We start from the raw sequence: 20,321 nt of genomic DNA on the forward strand, positions 1-20,321 counted from the left end.
TTGGGTATCCATATGGGAGGAAAATGAATCTCCACCTCAACACCTCACCCGACACTTCCAAATTAATTTGAGTTGGATTTTGACCTAACCATATGTGGTGGTTACATAATCTGTTCTCAATTTGAGATTTAAGAGTGAAGGGGTGGAGTTTAGCCTGTCAATCAGGTCACAGTTTGATGACCTCATTTGTAGGCGCTAAGGAGAGAAATATCTCGCTTGAGACATTACTGACAATCAGCCTGATGGAGCTATGCTGATGCAGGCAGAACCCTGGAGCTGGAGGAGCCCCTTGAAGACCCATACCAGCGCCACTGGATCTAGAATACTTTCCACCCACTGGCCTGCGATCTTCCTGCATTTGGCATCATTGCATGTGTTTCATGAGTCTGAAGAGGACTTTATGGATTGGTATCAGACATATGGGCTAATATTGAACTTATGGACTTGATCTGGATTGGGCTGGGATGTGTTTTCAATATTCAATTGCTCTTGGATATAAAACTTTTACTTATACATATACAGTATGAGTATCTATGAATTTGTTTCTCTAGTCTACCCAGACTAACACGCCATAGGAACCCTGGTGGTAATGCCAGGTACATGTTGGACATTTGGAACCTACCAGCAATATTTTTATGACTTTAGTTAGTTGTATATTGAACACAAAAAGACTGTTCATAAATAAAAAGTATCAAAGACAAAGAAACCTTATACATGCAGAATTGCACAGCTTAAAGTTTATTGAATAGAATAAAGTAGCAGTATTTTGAACATTTTCTAAAGCCAAACAGTTTTATGAATCAGCGTATTTCTCCTGATGAACTTATTCCATGTGTACACATTGGAGAGTTAAGGCTGAGACTCAATGTGACCAACTTTGTGCCCACTGCTTTATACTTCTTTAAGTACTTGAGAGATAGAAGAAACCAGGGATCACTTAAAATATGTGCACAAACTGCTGTTTAATAAGTATGTATTATAAATTAGTTTTAATGAAGCATTTAAACAAAAAAACATGAACTAATAGAGGCCAGAATTAACAGTGCAATGTATGTGGTAAAACAGTAATGTGTTTTTTAAGGCTCTAGTTACCTAGTCTCCAAAATGAAAACACCCTCTCACTTCTATGTGGTTGATTGCCCACAACTGTGATTTTCACCCTTTTAAATATAGATCCAGATGTCCTGATACTTAATTTAGGACAGAGGTAATTACATTAATATGTAGTTCACTGTAATGCGAAACATTAAAAATGGCGTATCTGATTCGTTTCAACTTGAAATCCTTTTACTCCTGTTTATTTACCAGTAGGTAGATGGGGACTATACTAGCACCGTTTGAAGAGTGCATGGCAAAATGGCAACACCAATAGTGTAAATCGACTTAGGCCTGTGCTGCTTTTTCAGGCAGCAAAAGCCCTGCTATATATTTATTAATATGTGTACACTTTAATTGGGGGAAAGTCACATTAGCCTTGTCTAGTCACTTTTATTTTCAACTGCCAGTCCCTTTTTTGATATCCATATATATTTTTGCAACACTATCAGGAAAATTGAAGTCTTGAAAGTGGGGCTGGCTCAGTGTTTTAGGTACTTCTTCCTCTCTTGCCAGTTTGGTATGCAGCTATGTGCAGGGAAAAGGTCTTGGTGCTTCCTGACATAAGATATGTATTCTTTTACAGTATCATGTATCTATGACTTACATTGAAACAACAAATTAATACACAATGATGGATTCTTGTTGAATGCTACAATATGATATAACTTGAATTGAGGTCTACCCTTGTATGACATTGTATAGAACAAAACAATATTTTGTGACCTATTAGAATTCATTGTAATATGTGTACATTGGTAGACTACTGTGGTAGTTACATAATCTGGCGTCAATTTGTGAAGGCTAGGAGTCTAGCTTGTCAATCAGGTTGCACCTTGATGGCCTCATTTGGAGGCACCACAGAGATAAATAGCTCATTGGAGGCCAGATACACTCACTCCCTGTGAGACACTCCTGTTGACAAGCCACATGGAGCTATGCTGATGCAGCCTGAGCCCTGGAGCTGGAGAAGCCACATGGAGACCCACGCCATGGCTGAGATGCTTCTACCAACTTGACAGGGGGTATTTTCTCAATATTCAATTGCTCTTGTATAGAAAGCTCTTTCTTATACACACACGAGTATCTATGAATTTGTTTCTCTATTCAACTGGGACTAGCACAACTAGGAAATTCTAATTGAGCAGATAGGCACCTCTCAAGAGCATGTAGGCTTTTTCTCTGAACTAGAGTATCTTATTTATAATCCGGGAGACCCAATGTATCCTTCTCTCTGCTATTTATGTATTTTACCATGTGTGACAGTTTCCCCATGCACCCAGCATCATTCATACAATAGTTATGAAATCTAGTTGTAGTGCATGTGAATTCTGTTTATTTCATTTAGCTTTCACTTTTATAAAAATAGGTGTCTTTAATAATTATGGTAGTGAATGACAACCTTCATAATATGTAACAGAAGCCATAAACTAGATTTTCGGATGACTCATAAGAGTTTCCATAGTGAGTGTGTGAATACCAAGCAGACCACATTTTTGGCCATAATATCTTCCTGATGTCATTGACACTACTCAGAGTAACACGCTGGAATGGCAGTTTCCCTCGAATGATAGGAGAAACAGCACGGGAGAGTTCCCCCCCACTGCCCATGACATACATTGAATGTCCTGAGGTTTGATATGGACTTCATCACTCATGGTTTCTCTCAGCCTTAGAAGAGGGCATGCTCACACCATTCATTTACCGCCAAGGGGAAAACGCGTTATTTTGGTTTCAGTTTAAAAAATTTTTCAGGATATTCATTCATTCAGATTCCACAGAAAACTTGATATCAATTCTTTTACATGTTTACAGGTGAACTTCACCTGTCATTTTGGGGGTTACTTTTCATTCATAGCATCCAAAGAGAGGAGAGTCTATCAGATTTTAAACTCCTGTGCTAATTAATGCCCTTTCCTGGCTTGTCACCTCGGATTCAGCATTCATTGGGAGCTTGCTTATTAGTTACATGGGACTGTAATGGACCACAGCCATAGATTCCTCGTTCTTTAACTCAGGGTTGCGATTGTGCAGAAAGATCCCTTTTGCTCTTTGGAAATTTCACACTGTTAGGGTTGTCTCATGATGAAAAGTTCCAAAGCTAAAAGTACTGCAGGTAGTACGTGTTCACCTGTACATTTTATACATTGCACTCTGGATACAAGTGCCCTCTCTTTAAGTTAAATGTTTATATTTGTGCTGGAGATGTTCCTGTACCAGGGCTCTATTTCTCAGACTCTTTACTTAATTAAGCATTTTCCAGGAAAACCTGGTAAAGATTTTCTTGGGTGAATATTATGTTTCTCCTTAGGGGTTTTCTTGGATAAGAAATGGAAAGATGACATGCTTTTCCATAGTTAAGCACTATAATCGCTTGTTTGAAAGCACAGGGCCTGTTGCTTGCAGGCAGTGTGGAACTGATATGTGGGTTATTCTGTCTTATGGAACAATAGAGTCCATGTTCAACATTTCTGCTTTTTGAATCAGAGATTCAGAGTTGTGTAATGAAGTGGCACACTAGGTACATATTCCACTAGGATAAGTTTTACAAGGAAATCATCGAGCACAGTAATTATATAATATGCAACTAATTTATCTTTTAAATAAGCTTGTGTATTAAACACTGATTTTATTTATTCAGATACCTGAAAGTGACGGCATTTAAATGCCCAATTACTGGAATTGATGATAGTTGGTTTATAATTCACTCATCCAAATGTACATATATTTTATATGTCATTTAATTAATGCTTTCACAACAAAATTGTGATTTAAAAATATTTCTCTTGTGTACTCATCCTGCAGTTAGAAGACAGAATTAGGGAAAAAAATGTTAAATATTGATGTCCCTCTGCAAAGAAAATATTTTAATTCCATCGTATTAATCAAGGAATTTTAATCATGAAAGACAAACTGGGTTCTGCAGATTCAGATATACACAGTCTTGCTTTCAATGTTTCAATCCCTGTACAATGAATATTATATTTGTATATGTTTACTAGTTTAACTGCATGGGATTAATTTCATTAAGCTCTAAATGTGTGTCACTATAAAACGTAGCACAGTTTTCTTTTAAATCTTAAAATTTTAATTATATAGTAAATGTACTTATAATGTAAATGTACTGTGTTAATTCCACATAAAAATGTCAAACCTTAAATTTATTCATCTATGTTTTTAAACATAGTATCAATTATGCATTGAAAACTTCTTTCCTCTCACCTATTGGTGACACTTAGAGGCACCAACCATAAATATTTTGGACTAACGTTCAACCTTTAACCTTGTTTCATAATTCTATCTCTTGGTAAGTAGGTAGACAGACAAACAGATATATCTAACCAGAGTTGGGGTAAGTTGTTTTGCTCAAAATGTTTCTATAAAGTTGGGCCTATATCTCATCCTATATAAAAAAGTTAACTCAAAATGGATCAATGAGATAGTGATGAGGGGGCTTCTAAAGTTAGTAAAAAAAAATGGATTATCTTTAATGTTCTCTAACATAAAAGGAAAATGATGTCTCCAAAGTGAACCGGAGGCATATATAAACCATAGATAGATGAATGGATTTTGGACTTGCACTTCATTCTAGCCCAATCTAAGAACAATTCTTTCTTATGTCATGGCCCTGTCTGCTTGATGTTCGACTTCATGAAGAGATCCCTGAAAATGCAGGTGTTATAACAAAGTGGGGTGAAGACGATGCATAACTAGCAGAAAGAAGGCTTGTCTTCAAACAAGCAGCCCTCTAAGGGAGGACTCAACTAAGGCCACATGGTGGAAGCACACCAGCCTGTGTGCTCCAAGGATTGTAAATAATATAAATCAAATCTAAAGGGGGGAATGGTATCAGAGCCTAAATTGTGAACACCGGTTTTGCAGAAGGCCATGGATGACCGTGAAAGCCCCCAATCCATTTGCGGGATCTACACATAGATTAAGCCTCCTACGAATCCCCTCTGATCATCTTTGAGGATGTGAATAGTCCTGTTATCAGAAAGCATTATAAAATAATTATGGCAGACATGGTAAGGTCAAAATGTAATATCTTTTGATCTCCCTGTTCATTTTAAAGCTGTTTCAGTTTTAAAAAAAAGTTAACCGTGTCAGTTAAAAACCAGTCAAAGGGAAGGACACATGGGTTAAGCCCCTGGTGACTTCCCTCTGAATATGGACCAGGCTGTGGTGACTGATTTTAGCTTGGCCTCTGAGTACATTGTTTCCCTTCTCACACTCTTCTTTCCTCCAGATGGGAAGAGACTGATTTGCACCGTAGATGGCTGCTCATACATTTTCAAAATCCCAGTCACTACTCACCAAAATAGGGTGTAGCAGAGACAATTGACTTTGGTGTCCCCCGAGATGAGAGTCTAGTGACTCATTCCCTTAGGATGTTTGATGATGTCTGAGAAGTCTTCATAACTTTGTGCCCCGTATGTTCCACCCCATTCATGGATATATTTGTAGCAAGATAAATACACATATACAAATATCCTCCGGCAAGACAAATTTATATGCACTTGTGTGTATATTCCCACTCTTCCTCTCAGGCTCATTCAGCATGCATGCCTAGTCATAGATCACCGCTGTTGCTGGTTTGGGTATATCACAGTATTCTTATTTTGGGCTCCTTACTTTTAGAGTAGAGTCTTCCCTCCCCACTAGTTACCTTGGAGTTTATTTAAACTAAGAGAAAAAGGTCCTATAGGGTTGCCAGAAGTTGGAATTGACTTGATGGCAATACGTTTTTTTTGTTGTTGTTCTGCTGCAGAGCTGCTGGGTGGATTCATATTGCCCACCTTTCAGTCTGCAGCTGAATATGCAAGGGCTGTGCTATCCAGGCTCCTTTCTTTTGGGATACGTTAACCTGCACGGCAGGTTGCCGTGTACTCTGGAGATCTGGTGCAGTCCAAGCCCCAAGACCAGGAAGGAAAGGTCTGCCTTGAAGGTGCTATTGGAGCAAATGAGCTGAGATGTAGGTCCCTGATTTGGCTAAAATGTACAGGGTCCCCTACCTGCTGTGACTCGTTGACAGCCTTCATGGTTGGCAGAATATGCCACGCTTAGCTGGTGTTAGTCTCTGGCTCTGAAAGAGCCCTGCTTCCTAATGTCCTAATGTCTACACTCAGCCAAGGGAGCCCCAACTCCCCAGCATCTTCTTAGCAGAAAGAACCCTCTAGTTTGGATAGTGGGTTTGGCTTAGCTCGGTTTTCCCAACCTCCCCAGCTGCACTACCCAGTTGGAATCCCAGGTGCACTAAGCTTCTGAAGCTCTCACCACAGCTGCTGAAGTTGCCTGCTGACTTCAGGCTGCTCTGAGTGTCTTTCCCAGCAGAGTGGAAGTGCTGCTGGCTGGATCGTGTGCCAGAGAACACTGATGGACGCACTCAAGAGATCAAATGTCCCATCTGGAATGCCTGGCCCTCACAGCTGGGCTAGAAGAGCCCAACGCCAGCACCACAGCTTCGTTCCACTTGTATTTACTGAGTGCTTGCTGTGAGTAAGGGACAGCAGTGTGGGTTTTTTCTTTGACTGCCATGTGGCCTTTGAGGCTGGTGTCCTCATTGCTTTGATCACCTGAGCGCCAATGACATCATGGCTGCTCATGTGGAGGAAGTGCTGCCATTGGTATTTAAAATAGCTACAGGGTCACCCATGGGGAACAGGGTTCAGAGGTGCTTCCAGACTAAGAACAGATGCAGATGAAAGGAAAACCCTAGAGATGGCACAGAGGCCAATATGCCAAAGCTCAGGAGGATGGCACAGGATTGGGCAACCATTTTGTTATAGTGTACGTAAGGTCATCATGAGTCAGAGACAACTTTAGGGCAACCAATAGCAAATAGTCAAAATTCCAGGCAGCTTTTCAAGTCTGGATTTGCAGAATGCCCTGCTTGCCTGAGAATACAAAGGGGCTTCAAAAAGACAGAGGAGCCCTGGTGTGTAGGGGATTATGTGTTGCACTGCGAACATCAAAGGCAGGAGTTCAAAACCATTAGCGGGAGAATGATGAGGCTTTCCACTTCTGTAAAGATTTACAGCCTCGGAAACCTACCAGAGCAGTTCCACCCTGTCCTTCAGGGCTGCTATGAGTTGGAAGCAAGTCCATGGCTAGGAGTTTGGTTTTTGTATAGACAAGAGTGAATGTTTAATGCGGTCCAGATGACGACTGGAAAACACTCCTAAAGGTCTACCTATTTATAGGCTTTTCTTTTTTGTCATTGTTTTTTGTTGTTGTTTTGGTTTTCTTTTGTTGCTTTGTTTTGCTTTGTCTTGGTTTTTGTGCATATTATTATCTCTGCATTTCGATCTAGATAAGATAGGTGGAATATACAATCTGGAGGAGAAAACAATGGACAAATGGTTCCAGAGGGACATGGAAGAGGGGGAGGCAGGGAAAGGAAGTGGGTGTTAACAAACCCAGGGACAAGGGAACAAGAAATGATCTAAAATCGATGGGAAGGAGGGTGTAGGAGGCCTGATAGAGCTTGATCAAGGGCAATGTAACTGAGGGATTACTGAAACCCAAATGAAGGCTGAACATGATAGTGGGACAAGAGGAAATTAAAATAAAATAGAGGAAAGAACTAGGAGGCAAAGGGCATTTATAGAGGTCTAAATAAAGGCATGTACATATGTAAATATATTTATGCATGATGATGGGGAAATAGATCTATGTACATATATTTATGGGTTTAATATTAAGGTAGCAGAGGGACATTGGGCCTCCACTCAAGTACTTCCTCAATGCAAGAACACTTTGTTCTATTAACCTGGCATTCCATGAGGCTTACCTTCCCTACATGATCTCTGAAGACAAAGTGGGTGCATAAGCAAATGTGGTGAAGAAAGCTGATGGTGCCCGGCTATCAAAAGATGTGGCATCTGGGGTCTTAAAGGCTTGAAGATAAACAAGTGGCCATCTAGCTGAGAAGCAGCAAAGCCCACATGGAAGAAGCATACCAGCCTGTGTGATCATAAGATCAGGTAATAGGCAAAGAACAAAAAATCATATCATTGTAAAAGAGGGGGAGTGTGGAGTGGAGACCCAAAACCCATCTCTAGACAACTGGACATCCCCTCAAAGAAGGGTTGTGGGGAGGAGATGAGGCGGTCAGTGTGCAGTATAGCATCGATGAAACATACAACTTTCCTCTAGTTCTTTAATGCTCCCCCCACCACCATGATCCCAATTATACCTTCCAAATCCGGCTAGATCGCTGGATGTACACGGATACAGATAAGAGCTGAAAACACAGGGAATACAGGACAGATAAACTCCTCAAGACCAATAATGAGAGTAGTGAAACCAGGAGGGTAAGGGAAAGGTGGGGGAGAAAGGGGGGAACCGATCACAATGATCTACAAATAACCCCCTCCCTGGGGGATGGACAACAGGAAAGTGGGTGAAGGGAGACATCGGTCAGTGTAAGACATGAAAAAGTAATAATGATTTATAAATTATCAAGGGTTTGGGAGGGACAGAGGGGGTAAAATGAGGAGCTAATACCAAAGGCTCAAATGGCAATGAATATACAAAGGTGCTTGACACAGTGGATGGGTGGATGGATTGTGATAAGAGTTGTATGAACCCCCAATAAAATGATCTAAAAAAAACCATGGTCGAGTTGAAAGCACTATAGACTGCAGTGTGGAGGCCCTGAGTTCTAGTCCTGGCTCTGCCATTGTGCTGCTAAGAGCCTGGCCTTGTCTGGGCCTCAAGTTCATTAGTGAAGTGGGCGGGGTGGAGTGGATGATATCTGTAAAGAGACTTACAGCTTTGGCATCCCTAGATTGAACTAGAGGCTGACGGGAGATTTTTTTTTTTTAATGCAAAACTGGTCTTGGGGACTGGTGTGTGGGTCAAGAGAGTAGGAAAGAAAACCCTTTCCCTGGGCAGAGAAATGGAAACAATCCTTTGGGCCCTGGTGATAGAGAGGCTTCCATGCCTGCTGGCCTCAAGAGCAGTGGTTGGGAAACCACGAGCAGCTCCACAGGAGAAAGAAGATGCATCTACTTCTGTGGGAATGGCAGCCTCCGAACCCCTACTGTGTCCTACAGGCTCGCTGTGGGTCCAACAACTAGATGGTAATGGATTGGATTTTTGTGCCTGCCACCGTAAAGGAACCCAAAGTCAGGCTGAAACAGCAAGTTCAAATGACGGCCCTGCTTTGACATGCTTTTCTTCCGTCGGCAACAACAGCAGTTCGGTGTTCATCTGTCATGCCAGCATCATCACAGCGTGCTTCTGCTTGTTTAGGCCAAGTAGAAGCCAGTGCGTTTGAAAGCACTCGTGCTTCCTGTATAGAGACTGGACGCACCGTCCGCAGAACACAGCGAGGATCTGGCTGGGAAGCTAGCAGCAGGTAGAGGCTGGCATGTGGCTGTGGAGGAATCCAGTCACTCTGAAACTCTTGGGCAAAAATTTCACCCTGGCTTGGGAATTTGCAGCCCACGAGCTCCACCCTCTGCCACCAGGAGGGTCAATCCCCAAAGGTGTGAGGCCAGCTCCTCATGGCCGCTTTTGGAAGGGGTGGTCGCTATGGCAACAAGGCGGGAGCACTTCACTTTTTCCATCTGCCTAACACAGGGGCTCCAGACCTCTTGTCATTCAAACGCGCAGTAGCTTGTTTCCATGCCTGCCATCGCAGCCTCTGCCAACCCCCGAAACCAGGAAGAGCCGACCTGCTCCCTTCAGTTATTCATGAAACCTGTTTTTCTTCACGCAGATCTCCTTTTGAGATCCTCAGTACAAAACTAACCGCTCTGCTGGATAAACTTGGATTCCGATTCAGCTGACATTGGTTGAGCCTCTACTGCGTCATCACGTAGTACACGAGTTGGAGTCAACTCCCGCGCACAGCTCCTGGGCGTGCGAGAGTAGAGCTGGGCTCCGGAGAGACTTGTTAGCGGCCAAGTCTGTCGGGAGTATCTTATCTTTGGACGTGCCTCTGGGTGGACTCGAAGGGCCAACCTTACAGTTAGCCGGCAAAGGGTGTTCACCATTTGCATGAGTAGTACCAAAGCCATTTCCATACATTATTGATATTCACAGAATAGACATGGGTGCCGATTCAACGAACATTTACTGACGTTTGGCATACAGTAAGGAGCCCTTGCAATTGTGGTGGTGAAAGCACTGATCAAGAAGGACATTGATTTGGACCCATCAGCCACTCCACGGGAGAAAGTCATCCCAACCACGGTTTTGTCAGTCGTTCCAGGTGTAATCAAATAGGCAATGACTGATTCGCATTAAGCAAATTCACAAAAGGCTGCGCTATGAACAAGAATATCAGTTTATTCATTCACAAAGAGAAGTATGGCTGTTTGACAAATTGATGTGCTTATATCGGTAGGTCAACAGATTCTCTCCCTCCAGAAAAGTCAAGACAGAAGGCTTAGGTGTAATCAAAATGTTTGATGAAACAGACAAGGGGGGGGTTAGTTGACTGATGATACTGATTCATGCCATTCAGCCTGATGGACTCACTGTAGGAGTCTATGAAGGGGCTTCAAAAAGTTCACAGAAAAATAGAATGAAAGGATAATGGAATTTTCTCGAGAAGTTTTGAAGCCCACTCTTATTTGGCCAGGAGACATGATGATCATGTTCTCTGGGCAATTTCATTGAAGTTGGCCAGTGTTCCAAGACAGGAGATTTGCTGATCTCATTTTCCACGAAGATGCTACTAGCTCTTAGCTTTGAACTATTCTCTTTCTGTTCACTCTTTTTTTCCAGATAGGGACAATACAGCTGGCTGGATTGCTTAGCTATGATCATAGGCCAGCCTTGCCCTCTGCCCTCACACAATGACAAGGTCTTAAAGGAGTCTTACAGATGGGTGCATTGCTTCCATTGTATATGGATTTAAATAATGTAACTCACTAAAAGGAGCTTTCCCCTCAAATTTCCCAGGCACCCTACTTCATGCCTACGTTCTAAAAAACCAGTCTGAGACTACACTGAAAGCAAGCCAGGCCTTGATAGATAAGTGTAAGTGGGTTCAAGTGTAGTCCAGTGGTATGCTAAGCTCCTCCCTTCCTTCCGTGCTTGGGTAGGGAGCGAGAAACAGATTGGGGGCTTGGGAGGTGGAAAAGAGACAAGATTCATGAATTTGGTACAGCTAGAGAAGCAATGCTTCTGATGGGTTTTAACCTGTCACCAATTGCTGTGTTCAGGGCCGGGGCTACGCCTATGGTATCCACCACATTTCTTCCTTCATCAGAGTGGGGCTCCCTTCATCCTTGTGATTGACTAGATAAGAATCCTGGACACAGACCTAGCCATGATTGATAGGAAATGAAAGAAACACCTGGAACATGGATTGCTGGCTCAGGAGGGAAGACTCAGGTGGGATGCCATGGTGGCTGGAGGGCAGGGTAGGGAGCAGCTTAACTTCACAATCTTGACAGCGATCTGGATTTTGCCTCCTTGACTATGTCCCTAGATTAGAAGGTACATTTTCTATTCAACTTCCTTTCATGAAATAGGTACTGTAGGCAACACGCTCCCTGGTAAGGAGAAAAGGCAGCGTTTTGATATCTAACAAGCTGGGGGTGGGGGTGGGTGATGATTAGTGACTAAGGGATCCTGCCCATTTTCAATTCCACCTAAGAAGCCCACCTTGGAAAGAAATGCTGGCTTAAGTCAGCTTTGTTTTTGCTTGAATCCAGTTGACATACCTAGAGACCTTGGTATAGATTCCATATTTGCCTTTCATGGCACATTCTTCCCCCCAGCTAATAATCCCCGTTAAGAAATTGGTCCCTTCCACTTCAGTAAAATGGGGTCCCCCACTATCTCCTTGGCACGAATCTTTCTCTCCCTCACGGTAACCAGCACAGAACATGTTTTTATAGATGGTGGAGCTGGTGGACTGCAGGCACATGGCTCGGTCCACGAGGGGCACTTTGAGGTACTGGAGAATCGTAGCGGTTCTCCCTCTGTTTAACACTTTCCCCCAGCCGCTCACATAGGCAGGTCCGAATTTGAGGAAGAGGTTTGTGTGTTCCTTATTGGCTATGCAGATGGGTGTCACGTAGCTGCTCAGTGTTAAGGGCGCATCCAGTTCCAGAAGGGCGATGTCATGGTTGTACGCATTCTTGGCGGCGTTGTAGCTGTGATGGGGAATCGCTTGAATCACATTTCGCTTTTGCTCGGTGGCGTCCTCTTTCTCAATGTCATGTTCACCTGTGGAAAAGAACAGAGGGGTCGCAGGGAAGAGATGAGCCAGTCAGGGTGCAGTGCAGCACCAATGAAACACACAATGTTCCTCTAGATCTTTGGTGCTTCCTTCCCCCCACTATCATGACCTCAATTCTACCTTACAAATTGCATTAGACCAGAACATGCACACTGCTACAGATAAGAGCCCACAACATAGGGAATCCAGGATGGATTAACCCCTTAGGGCCAACAAGGAGAGTAGTGATACCAGGAGAATTAGGGGAGGGGGGGAAGGGAGAATTGATCACAAGGATCAACCTAGAACCCCCTCCCAGGGGGTCAAATAATGGAAAAGTGGGTGAGGGACAATGGAGGATGATGTAAAATATGGAAAAAATAATCTATAAGTTATCAAAGGTTCGTGAGGTAGAGCGGGCGTGGGAGCGAGGGGGAAGAAATGGGGAGTGGATATCAGGGGCTCAAGTGGGAAGAGAATGCTTTGAAAATGATAATAGCGGTATGTGTGCAAATGTGCTTGATGCATTGGAAGAGTGTATGGATTATGATAAGAGATGTAAAAGCCCCCAATAAAAGTATTTAAAAAAAAGAAAGAAATACCTATTTCAATCTTGCCTTCCTTTTCTTTCTTTTTTCTTTTTTTTTGGTCATTGTGTGCTCATGTGGTCCTTTATTTGTGTAAAATATCATAATTTCATTTTAACACTTTTATTGGTACTTCAGCCACACACCATACAATTCAACAATTCAGTTATATCAGAAGAGTTGTACAATCATTACCACAATCAATTTCAGAAAATTTTTTCTTCCGTGCACTCACTGCTCTTCGTGTAATTTTTTAATTATGGCAAAAATATACACAACAAAATAGTTTCCAATTCAACAACTTCTCCATGGTATAATTCGCTGCCATTGATTAGACTCTGTGTTCTACAACCATTACTGATATCATTTTCCTAATTAGTCTACCGCCATAAACTTAAACTCAATGTCTACTAAGCACAAACTCTTCCTCCTTCACCCATGGTAACCATTAGTCAAATCTCTTTTCTTTAGTAGTTTTCTTGATAAAACATTCACAACTCTTATCACAATCCATCTATCCATTGTATGTCTAGCACATTTGTACATTCGTTGCCTTCATCATTCTCAAAACATTTGCTTTCTACTTAAGCCCTTTGTATCAGCTCCTCATTTTTCCCCTCCCTCCCTGCTTCCCCCTCCCTCACGAACCCTTGATCATTTATAAATTATTATTATTCCATCATGTTTTACACTGTCCAACGTCTCCCTTCACCTAATTTTCTGTTGTCCGTCCCCCAGGGAGGAGGTTATATGTAGATCCTTGTAATTGGTTCCCCCTTTATACTCCACCTTCCCTCCACCCTCCGATATCGCCACTCTCACCACTGGTCCTGAAAGGATCATCTGTCCTGGATTCCCTGTGTTTCTGGTTCCTATCTGGACCAGTGTACATCCTCTGGTCTTGTCCCAGCCCTTTTTAAACAGCAGCTAATCTTCTAAATTCCCACCGGGTGCCTTTGACTACACGGGCTGGGCTTTGAAGGGTCTGAATCCTACACTGTTCCGATTTTGGTAGTGTGTAATGAGGGTCAATACATATTTTTCACACCGAGAAACCTTTCCATTTGTCCATGCTGTTCCAAGTTTTACCTTGGCTACAGGCGATAACGAATCTCCCCTCCTGCCCTCCACCCCAACAAAATAAAACTCACTGCAATTCAGTCAATGCCAACTCATAGCAACCCTATAGAACAGGGTATAAACTGCCCCTGGGAGTTTCTGAGAAGGTAACAGTGTAGAAAGCTACGTCTTTCTCCCAAGCAACGACTGGTGGTTTTGAATGGATGCCCTTTCAGATTGCAGCCCAACTTGCAACGACTATGCCCCGGGGCTCCTAAAGATGAACCTAGTTGTCATGAATTCTCATAGATTTCCCCAATTTCCAGTATCCAGCTCCCTGTTCTGATGGCATACAATCAATTCATTTGCTCATTCTTTCAAGTGTCACCTCAGGGCCTGCTACAGGTTGTGCCTGGCTCCACAGGTACCTGCTTTCGGGCAGGCTCAGCTGGTGTAAAAGAGACACACCAATAAAAATCAGGACCGCACTGGGAAGAGTGCCACCGCACTGACTATGGGGGCTTGGGGGCTGGAGAAAGCTGAGTTTGGAAATTATGGCCCCTGTATTCCGAGGCTTATTTATTCATCAAGGATCCTCATTCGCCCTTAGTAGACTATGAGGTGGTAGATTAGCTCCGTGACGCTGCGGATTCGCATTTTGTTTTCATTGGTGGGTACCTGCGATTACTGTAATGTTATCACCGTGCTTGAGACAGTGGGCTGCAGTTACGACCCATTTCTCATTAATGATGGTGCCACCACATAACGCTATACCGCCCCACTTCAGAAGGACCTGTAGGAACACAAATAAAGGCTGTTAGGAGGAAAGTTGTGTGATCTAGAACAAAAGAAATAACATTGGCCATTTTAAGGAGTGGGCCCCAGGCTGACTTCTAGGTGCTGGCAGAAAGGAGAGTTTTCTGAATGAGTGTGTTTGGAGCCCAATCCCTAAAGCCATGTCTATAACTGTGCTAAGGGCTCCTGCTGGATGAGAGCCAGGGGGAGGTCCATCTGAGGCAAATGGCAGGATCCGGCTTTTGTTAGGGATTTGGGGCCTGGGCTTCCTTTTCCAGGTGAGTCAGGTTCTCTGATGGCATGACGTACACTAGCGCCCCAGCCACAGTACTTGACATAATTGGAGTTCGATGCAAAACAAAACATCGGAATCTGATCGGACACACGTGATTCTTGTAAACAAAATAGTTCGTGTTTCGGCCACCCTGTGTTAGTTGGCGTTGTTAGTACGCGTTGTTTAAACCTTTTGCGGCTGGGTTACAAGTTTTTGTGGCTTTTTGGTATTGTTTTAGATAAAAAAAGAGAGTTTTTCGAAAGAATCATCATGATAAGGAACTGGTTAACCATGCTATCGTTATTGTTGATAATTAAGTTCAACCCTTTTAGAAAAGAGTTAAGGAAACATCCGCAGATCCTCATCCATCTCAAGGTATGGGCCATACTATAGCTGTTAATGTTGTCATTCTTATTTAAAGTCTATTATTTAACTCTGAACTTATTTACTTTGAAATGTTTGTGTCATGTTTTGTATAAAAAGGCAAGGTTCGGGTAAAAACTTGGTGGTCCAGAACGGATTCATCCGTTTTCAGTTATTTCTTATGGGAGAAATTGATTCGGAGCTCGACTGCATCGCATCTCCACGCTCCTTCTAGAACGGATTAGCGTTGAGGTCCGGGTTCTACTGTACTTTATGAGACACACAGACTTGACTTCTCCAGGTGAAAAGTGATTACTGAGCCTTCTGTCCCTCCATGAGGAAATTGCCTTGCTGCTTGTCACTTCAAGAGAGAAGTGAAAAGCAAAAGTGGCCAACCAGCGGCCATAGATTCGATCTTGACTCTGGCGACCCCTTGTGTGGCCGAGCAGAACTGTACTTCAAAGGCTTTTTTCAATGGCTGATGTTTTTGGCCAATGGTCTCTGGATGAACTGGAATGTTTACCCTTTCGGTTTAACAGCTGAGCGTGTTACTCAATGGATCATCCAGGAACTACTTTCTTCTTCTTCGTCTTTTCTTTTCTGGACGGCCTCCTTGAATCCTTTCCACACTGAAGACTATGAAACGAGACCTAAGATCTCCAAAGAGTGAGAAACGCCAGGACTCAGGAACTCTGTCCATGCTTCCCTTCGTCCTCCTTCAGGGTAGGTAAGCTAGCCTGGCCCTAAAAGGTCTACGTGAGCTGGGCTTCTTTCTTGAGTAAAGGGGACAAAGGGATCTAGCTGCTGCGTTGAGCGTGGGCATTATTAGATAAGAGACAAACCCATTTTTCTCTTGGTATATTCATTTGCATAAACACAGTGGACGATGACTATTTTCACCACCTCAATGTCTAGCTCCGCCTGGGAAATTTCAGTTTTCCTGTGGGTAAGGGCCTTCACTTCTTCGGGATGAAAGCGGAGAAGTGTGAACACTAGAGGGCGCACTTAACATGTGGTAAACTCTTGCGAGTGTTGACTTGCTCTTTGTGAACTGATTTTGCCCTGGGCTCGGATCCACTAAGGGAAAAGGGGTGCTCAATTCCTCAGAGTGTGGGTCATATGACATCCTTGCAGGTTCTTTTGAAGGTTCTTTTAATTCTGAATTCAACTTACTGCATACCTATTGTATCCTAGACACACCCTTGCCTCCTACGTGGTGACAATGGGGCTGACTCATTCCCCCCACCCTTCCACTTCCATTTCCAGACTCGTGCTCCTCCCCCCCCCACCCCACTCTACTTGTTGGTTTGAACTTTGAGCAGTCTTAAAACATATATGTGACTCTAGAGGATAAGATAATAAGTACCGCCCAGAATCAACAATCTTCCTAAAATTGTGAGTGTTGTGCCTATAATATTTATCGTCACGAATACATGTTCTTTACCAGGAGCCCAGGTGTTTTAATGGGTTACATGTTGGGTGGCTAACCTTGAGGCCAGCAGTTTGAAACCACCAACTTCTCAGAAACCCACAGGGACCATTTTACTCTCCTTTATAGAGTCGCTGGACTGAGACATGCCCTGAGCAGCGGAGGAGTAGGTAAGCTTCCCTTCCTCCTGGCTTATTGCAGCAACCAGTGGGCAGAGGGGAGACTCCCTGCCAGGACAAACGCCTTAGCTTCAATTGAGGCTGATTTCTCCCTCCATCCACGTTCCCTCCAAATGTGCTGTGGCACATCCACTGTCCCCAAATGCCATGTTTTGTCCCAAGATGCTTTGGGGAGTGTGCACCCAAGCTCATCCCTTCCTGTGCCTGTGCTCAGGACCCCTCTGAGGGAGGGGAGCAGTGGTAGTGAATGGGTGGAGGCGAGGAGGCAGGGTATATGACATGCCAGTAAGTGGCAAGTGGCAGTGGTTGCTGGGCAGACATGGGGAAGGAAAGGCCGGGTAGGGAGGAGGTCCCAGGGCCCAGAGGAATGGGGGGGATGGAGGACCTATCCATGTTCATTCTCAATGGTCCCACTTGACTTGATTCATAAAATGAAAATGCCAGATAAAATGCTTAAGCATCATAAGATGGATGGGCAGGTACCTGGGAGTACATGGGTGTGTAAGTACATGTGTGTCTGTTGGTGTCATGTACATACAGGTCTACATGTATGAAGAGGCTTCATGGAAAAATTACATTGTTTTCGAACCCCCCATTTCTATGAACCTTTCGACACCCCCTAATATATTCACAAGTATAACAAACCCCATGGGATACCCAGTTACAGACTACATAGGCACAACTAAGTACTTTGAAGGATCGGTTTGATGGCTTGGGACTATAGTCTTGGGGGACAACCTGGTTAATTGACACAACTTAGTTCATAAAGACCTCCTAGTTTAGAAAGTAGGGTCTTCGAAGCTTGTGAGCAGCTATGTAAGAAACCATCATCGATCTCTACTCATCTGGAAAAGAAGTGAATGAAGGAATTAAAACACTCAAAAGTGAAACTCGTCCACAGAAGTAAAAGTCTATATGAGTCAGGGCCTCATCTAGTCCTAGACCAAAAGAATTAGATGGTGCCCAGCTTCACTACCTACGGTTCTGGGCAAGGGACACAATAGAAGGTCCTGGATAGAAAGGGAGCAAAATACAGTGCAAAACTAAAATTCCTGGAAAGGGTCAGACTCGCTGGACCAATGGAGACTAGAGGAGATTTTGAGACTTATCACCCTTAAAATACCCTTTCCACTGGGATCTGAAGCCACTCCCAGTGGTCACCTTTCATCCCAAAATCAAAGATTGGCTTATGAAATAAGCAGCAATATTCGTAAGGAATGCGCTTCCTTTAATAGCAACCAGATGAGGCCAAATCATCAACATTGACCCTGAAACAAAGCTGAGTGGTTAATGAGGGACAGGGACGCGACGGGAATGGAAGCAGGACAAACAGAATGGAAATGATGAGCGTGCTGACACACTATGGAAACTGTAGCCAGTGTCATGGGGCAAGTTGACAGAAATTGTTAGATGGGCATATAATTCGCGATATGAACGTTCACGTGAAATATAATCAAATATATAGAACCCTACCCTAATAATGATTTTCAGATGGTAGCCACAGAGCGTAACTCCATGAGGATGACCCTAATCCCAGGTGATTGTCATCATGAAGCAATTTTGGGCAACACTGCCCGTAAAGAGTTAGAGTCTCAGAATCCACAGGGGGCACTTCTGTCCTATCCTATAGGGTCGCAATGAGGCGGCATCAACTGGATGGCGGTGAGTCTGGTTTTACACTAAAGGAGCCCCGATGGCATGTTGGGTACGGGTTGGGGGTATGTGTTGGGCTGGGAACTAGTGGGCCAGAGGTTCACACTACCAGCTGCTCCACAGGGGAGAGATAAGGCTATCTGCATCTGTCACGATGTGCAAAGCCTTGGAACTCCTTTATAGGGTTGCTATGGGTAAGAAGCAACTCAGTGGCAGTGGGTTTGGTTTGTTTCATACTAAGGGCCTCTGGTGGTGCTGTGGATTAAGCACAGCGCCACTAACCAAAAGGTTGGTGGTTTGAACCCACTAGTTGGCTCCAAGGGCAAAAGACCAGGAACTGACATGATGGCAGTCGGTTCGGTTTTGCCCTGATCCTGATGATTACAGCGGAATGCTGGGGCCAGGACATGATGGTGCTCTTCTTTTGGCCACTGTGTTGGGGCATAGGTACGGACATCCCTCAGCTTAGTCAGTGAGTTAGGCCGGCCTGCTCTCCACAGCCCCTGGGCACAGAGGTCAGCCTGATACAGCTTATCTGACTTCTGCCCAAGCTTTTCCACCTGGGGCTTCTGGTACTTTCTGGTGGATGGCTGAGAAATATGGTTGTGTGCTGTTGACTCTGGATAGCATTCTTGGCCAATTACTGCTTAGTATTAGATGTTTTAGCAAACACCTTTGCCTAGCAAAAGCCCTAAAATATATTTGCATTTGAAGATATTACAAATGACTTGCTTTGGGAATGTTTGCTTGACTCCCTCAGGATCACAGCTCTCTAAATATTAGCTGTTTGTGGGGATGAGCTGCCTGCTGGGCCAAGGACAAGTTCCTGCAAGACATCATTTCGGTGAATACTGGGGAACATGGGAAAGCCTGTGTTCTCAGCCAGGCAGTGGAGTCCTGATCTGTCTGAAAGCTTCATGGTTGCCACATCCTAACAAGAGCCTGTGTTCTCTCTTTCTCACAAACACATCCACGTGCACCCACTAAACATACATTGACATGCAAAAATACCCTTTTTAAACTCAAGGGGAGGCACACATTAACTTGGGCGAAGGGGAAGGAAACAACAACAACAACAAGAAGAACAAAACAAAATGCTTCATATCACGAAGGTCCAAACCCCAACCAGGACAGGGCAAAACCCAAACCACAACAAACATACATTCACACATTGTCCTTGGTGTTCGTCATTGACTAAAGACAACACACAGCAATTGCTGTTGTCTTATTCTCATCTGAACATTTTCACTCGAACCTGGTCCTTCCCTGGGATTTTGATCAAACCCCATGCTCCCTCTCCTCCCCAGTTGTCCTCTCTTTGCACACAGTCTATCTTCTGTACGAATCAAACCTGTTTCCGCATGATGTGTATGTACACAAAAGTGTGCTGGTAGCTTGTTATGTCCATAGGTGTGAGTCACCTATTCCTTGGCTCCGGACAGACTCATTTTGCTGAGCTTTCCTTGGGAATGTTCACTTTTGGTTTTTAATCATTAACTACATGAGTCATTAGAATAGATTTCATCAAGGAATCTTAGAACATACAGTAAAATAGTGTATGTCTTAGGTCTCAATGAGCTGTGCAAGGCAAATGGAGATTACATAGACTATGCTTTTCTATCTCTTGATTGATACTTGGTTATCTGAGCTAGAAATACTAGAGAGTTATCGGTTCCAGGTGAAGATCTATAGTCTTAGGACC

The 20,321-nt window shown here is 43.6% G+C and overlaps 1 protein-coding gene across 1 annotated transcript in view; it reads right to left on the reverse strand.

Annotated features, from left to right (window-relative positions):
* Positions 1-10,375: 10,375 nt before the first annotated feature.
* The window catches only part of F9 (coagulation factor IX), a 42,543-nt gene continuing 32,597 nt past the window's right edge, over positions 10,376-20,321 (reverse strand). Inside the window, exons 7-8 of the mRNA XM_004713364.2 lie at positions 14,605-14,719; positions 10,376-12,288 (exon numbers count right to left, since the gene is read on the reverse strand). Coding sequence (XP_004713421.1) covers positions 11,741-12,288; positions 14,605-14,719 — 663 coding nt within the window. The 3' untranslated portion in view covers positions 10,376-11,740. The remainder of the gene's footprint in view (positions 12,289-14,604; positions 14,720-20,321) is intronic.

This window comes from Echinops telfairi, unplaced genomic scaffold, assembly GCF_000313985.2.
Source record: "Echinops telfairi isolate 266 unplaced genomic scaffold, ASM31398v2 ScPeMD7_20;HRSCAF=75, whole genome shotgun sequence".
In the NCBI taxonomy this organism is placed as follows: domain Eukaryota; kingdom Metazoa; phylum Chordata; class Mammalia; order Afrosoricida; family Tenrecidae; genus Echinops; species Echinops telfairi.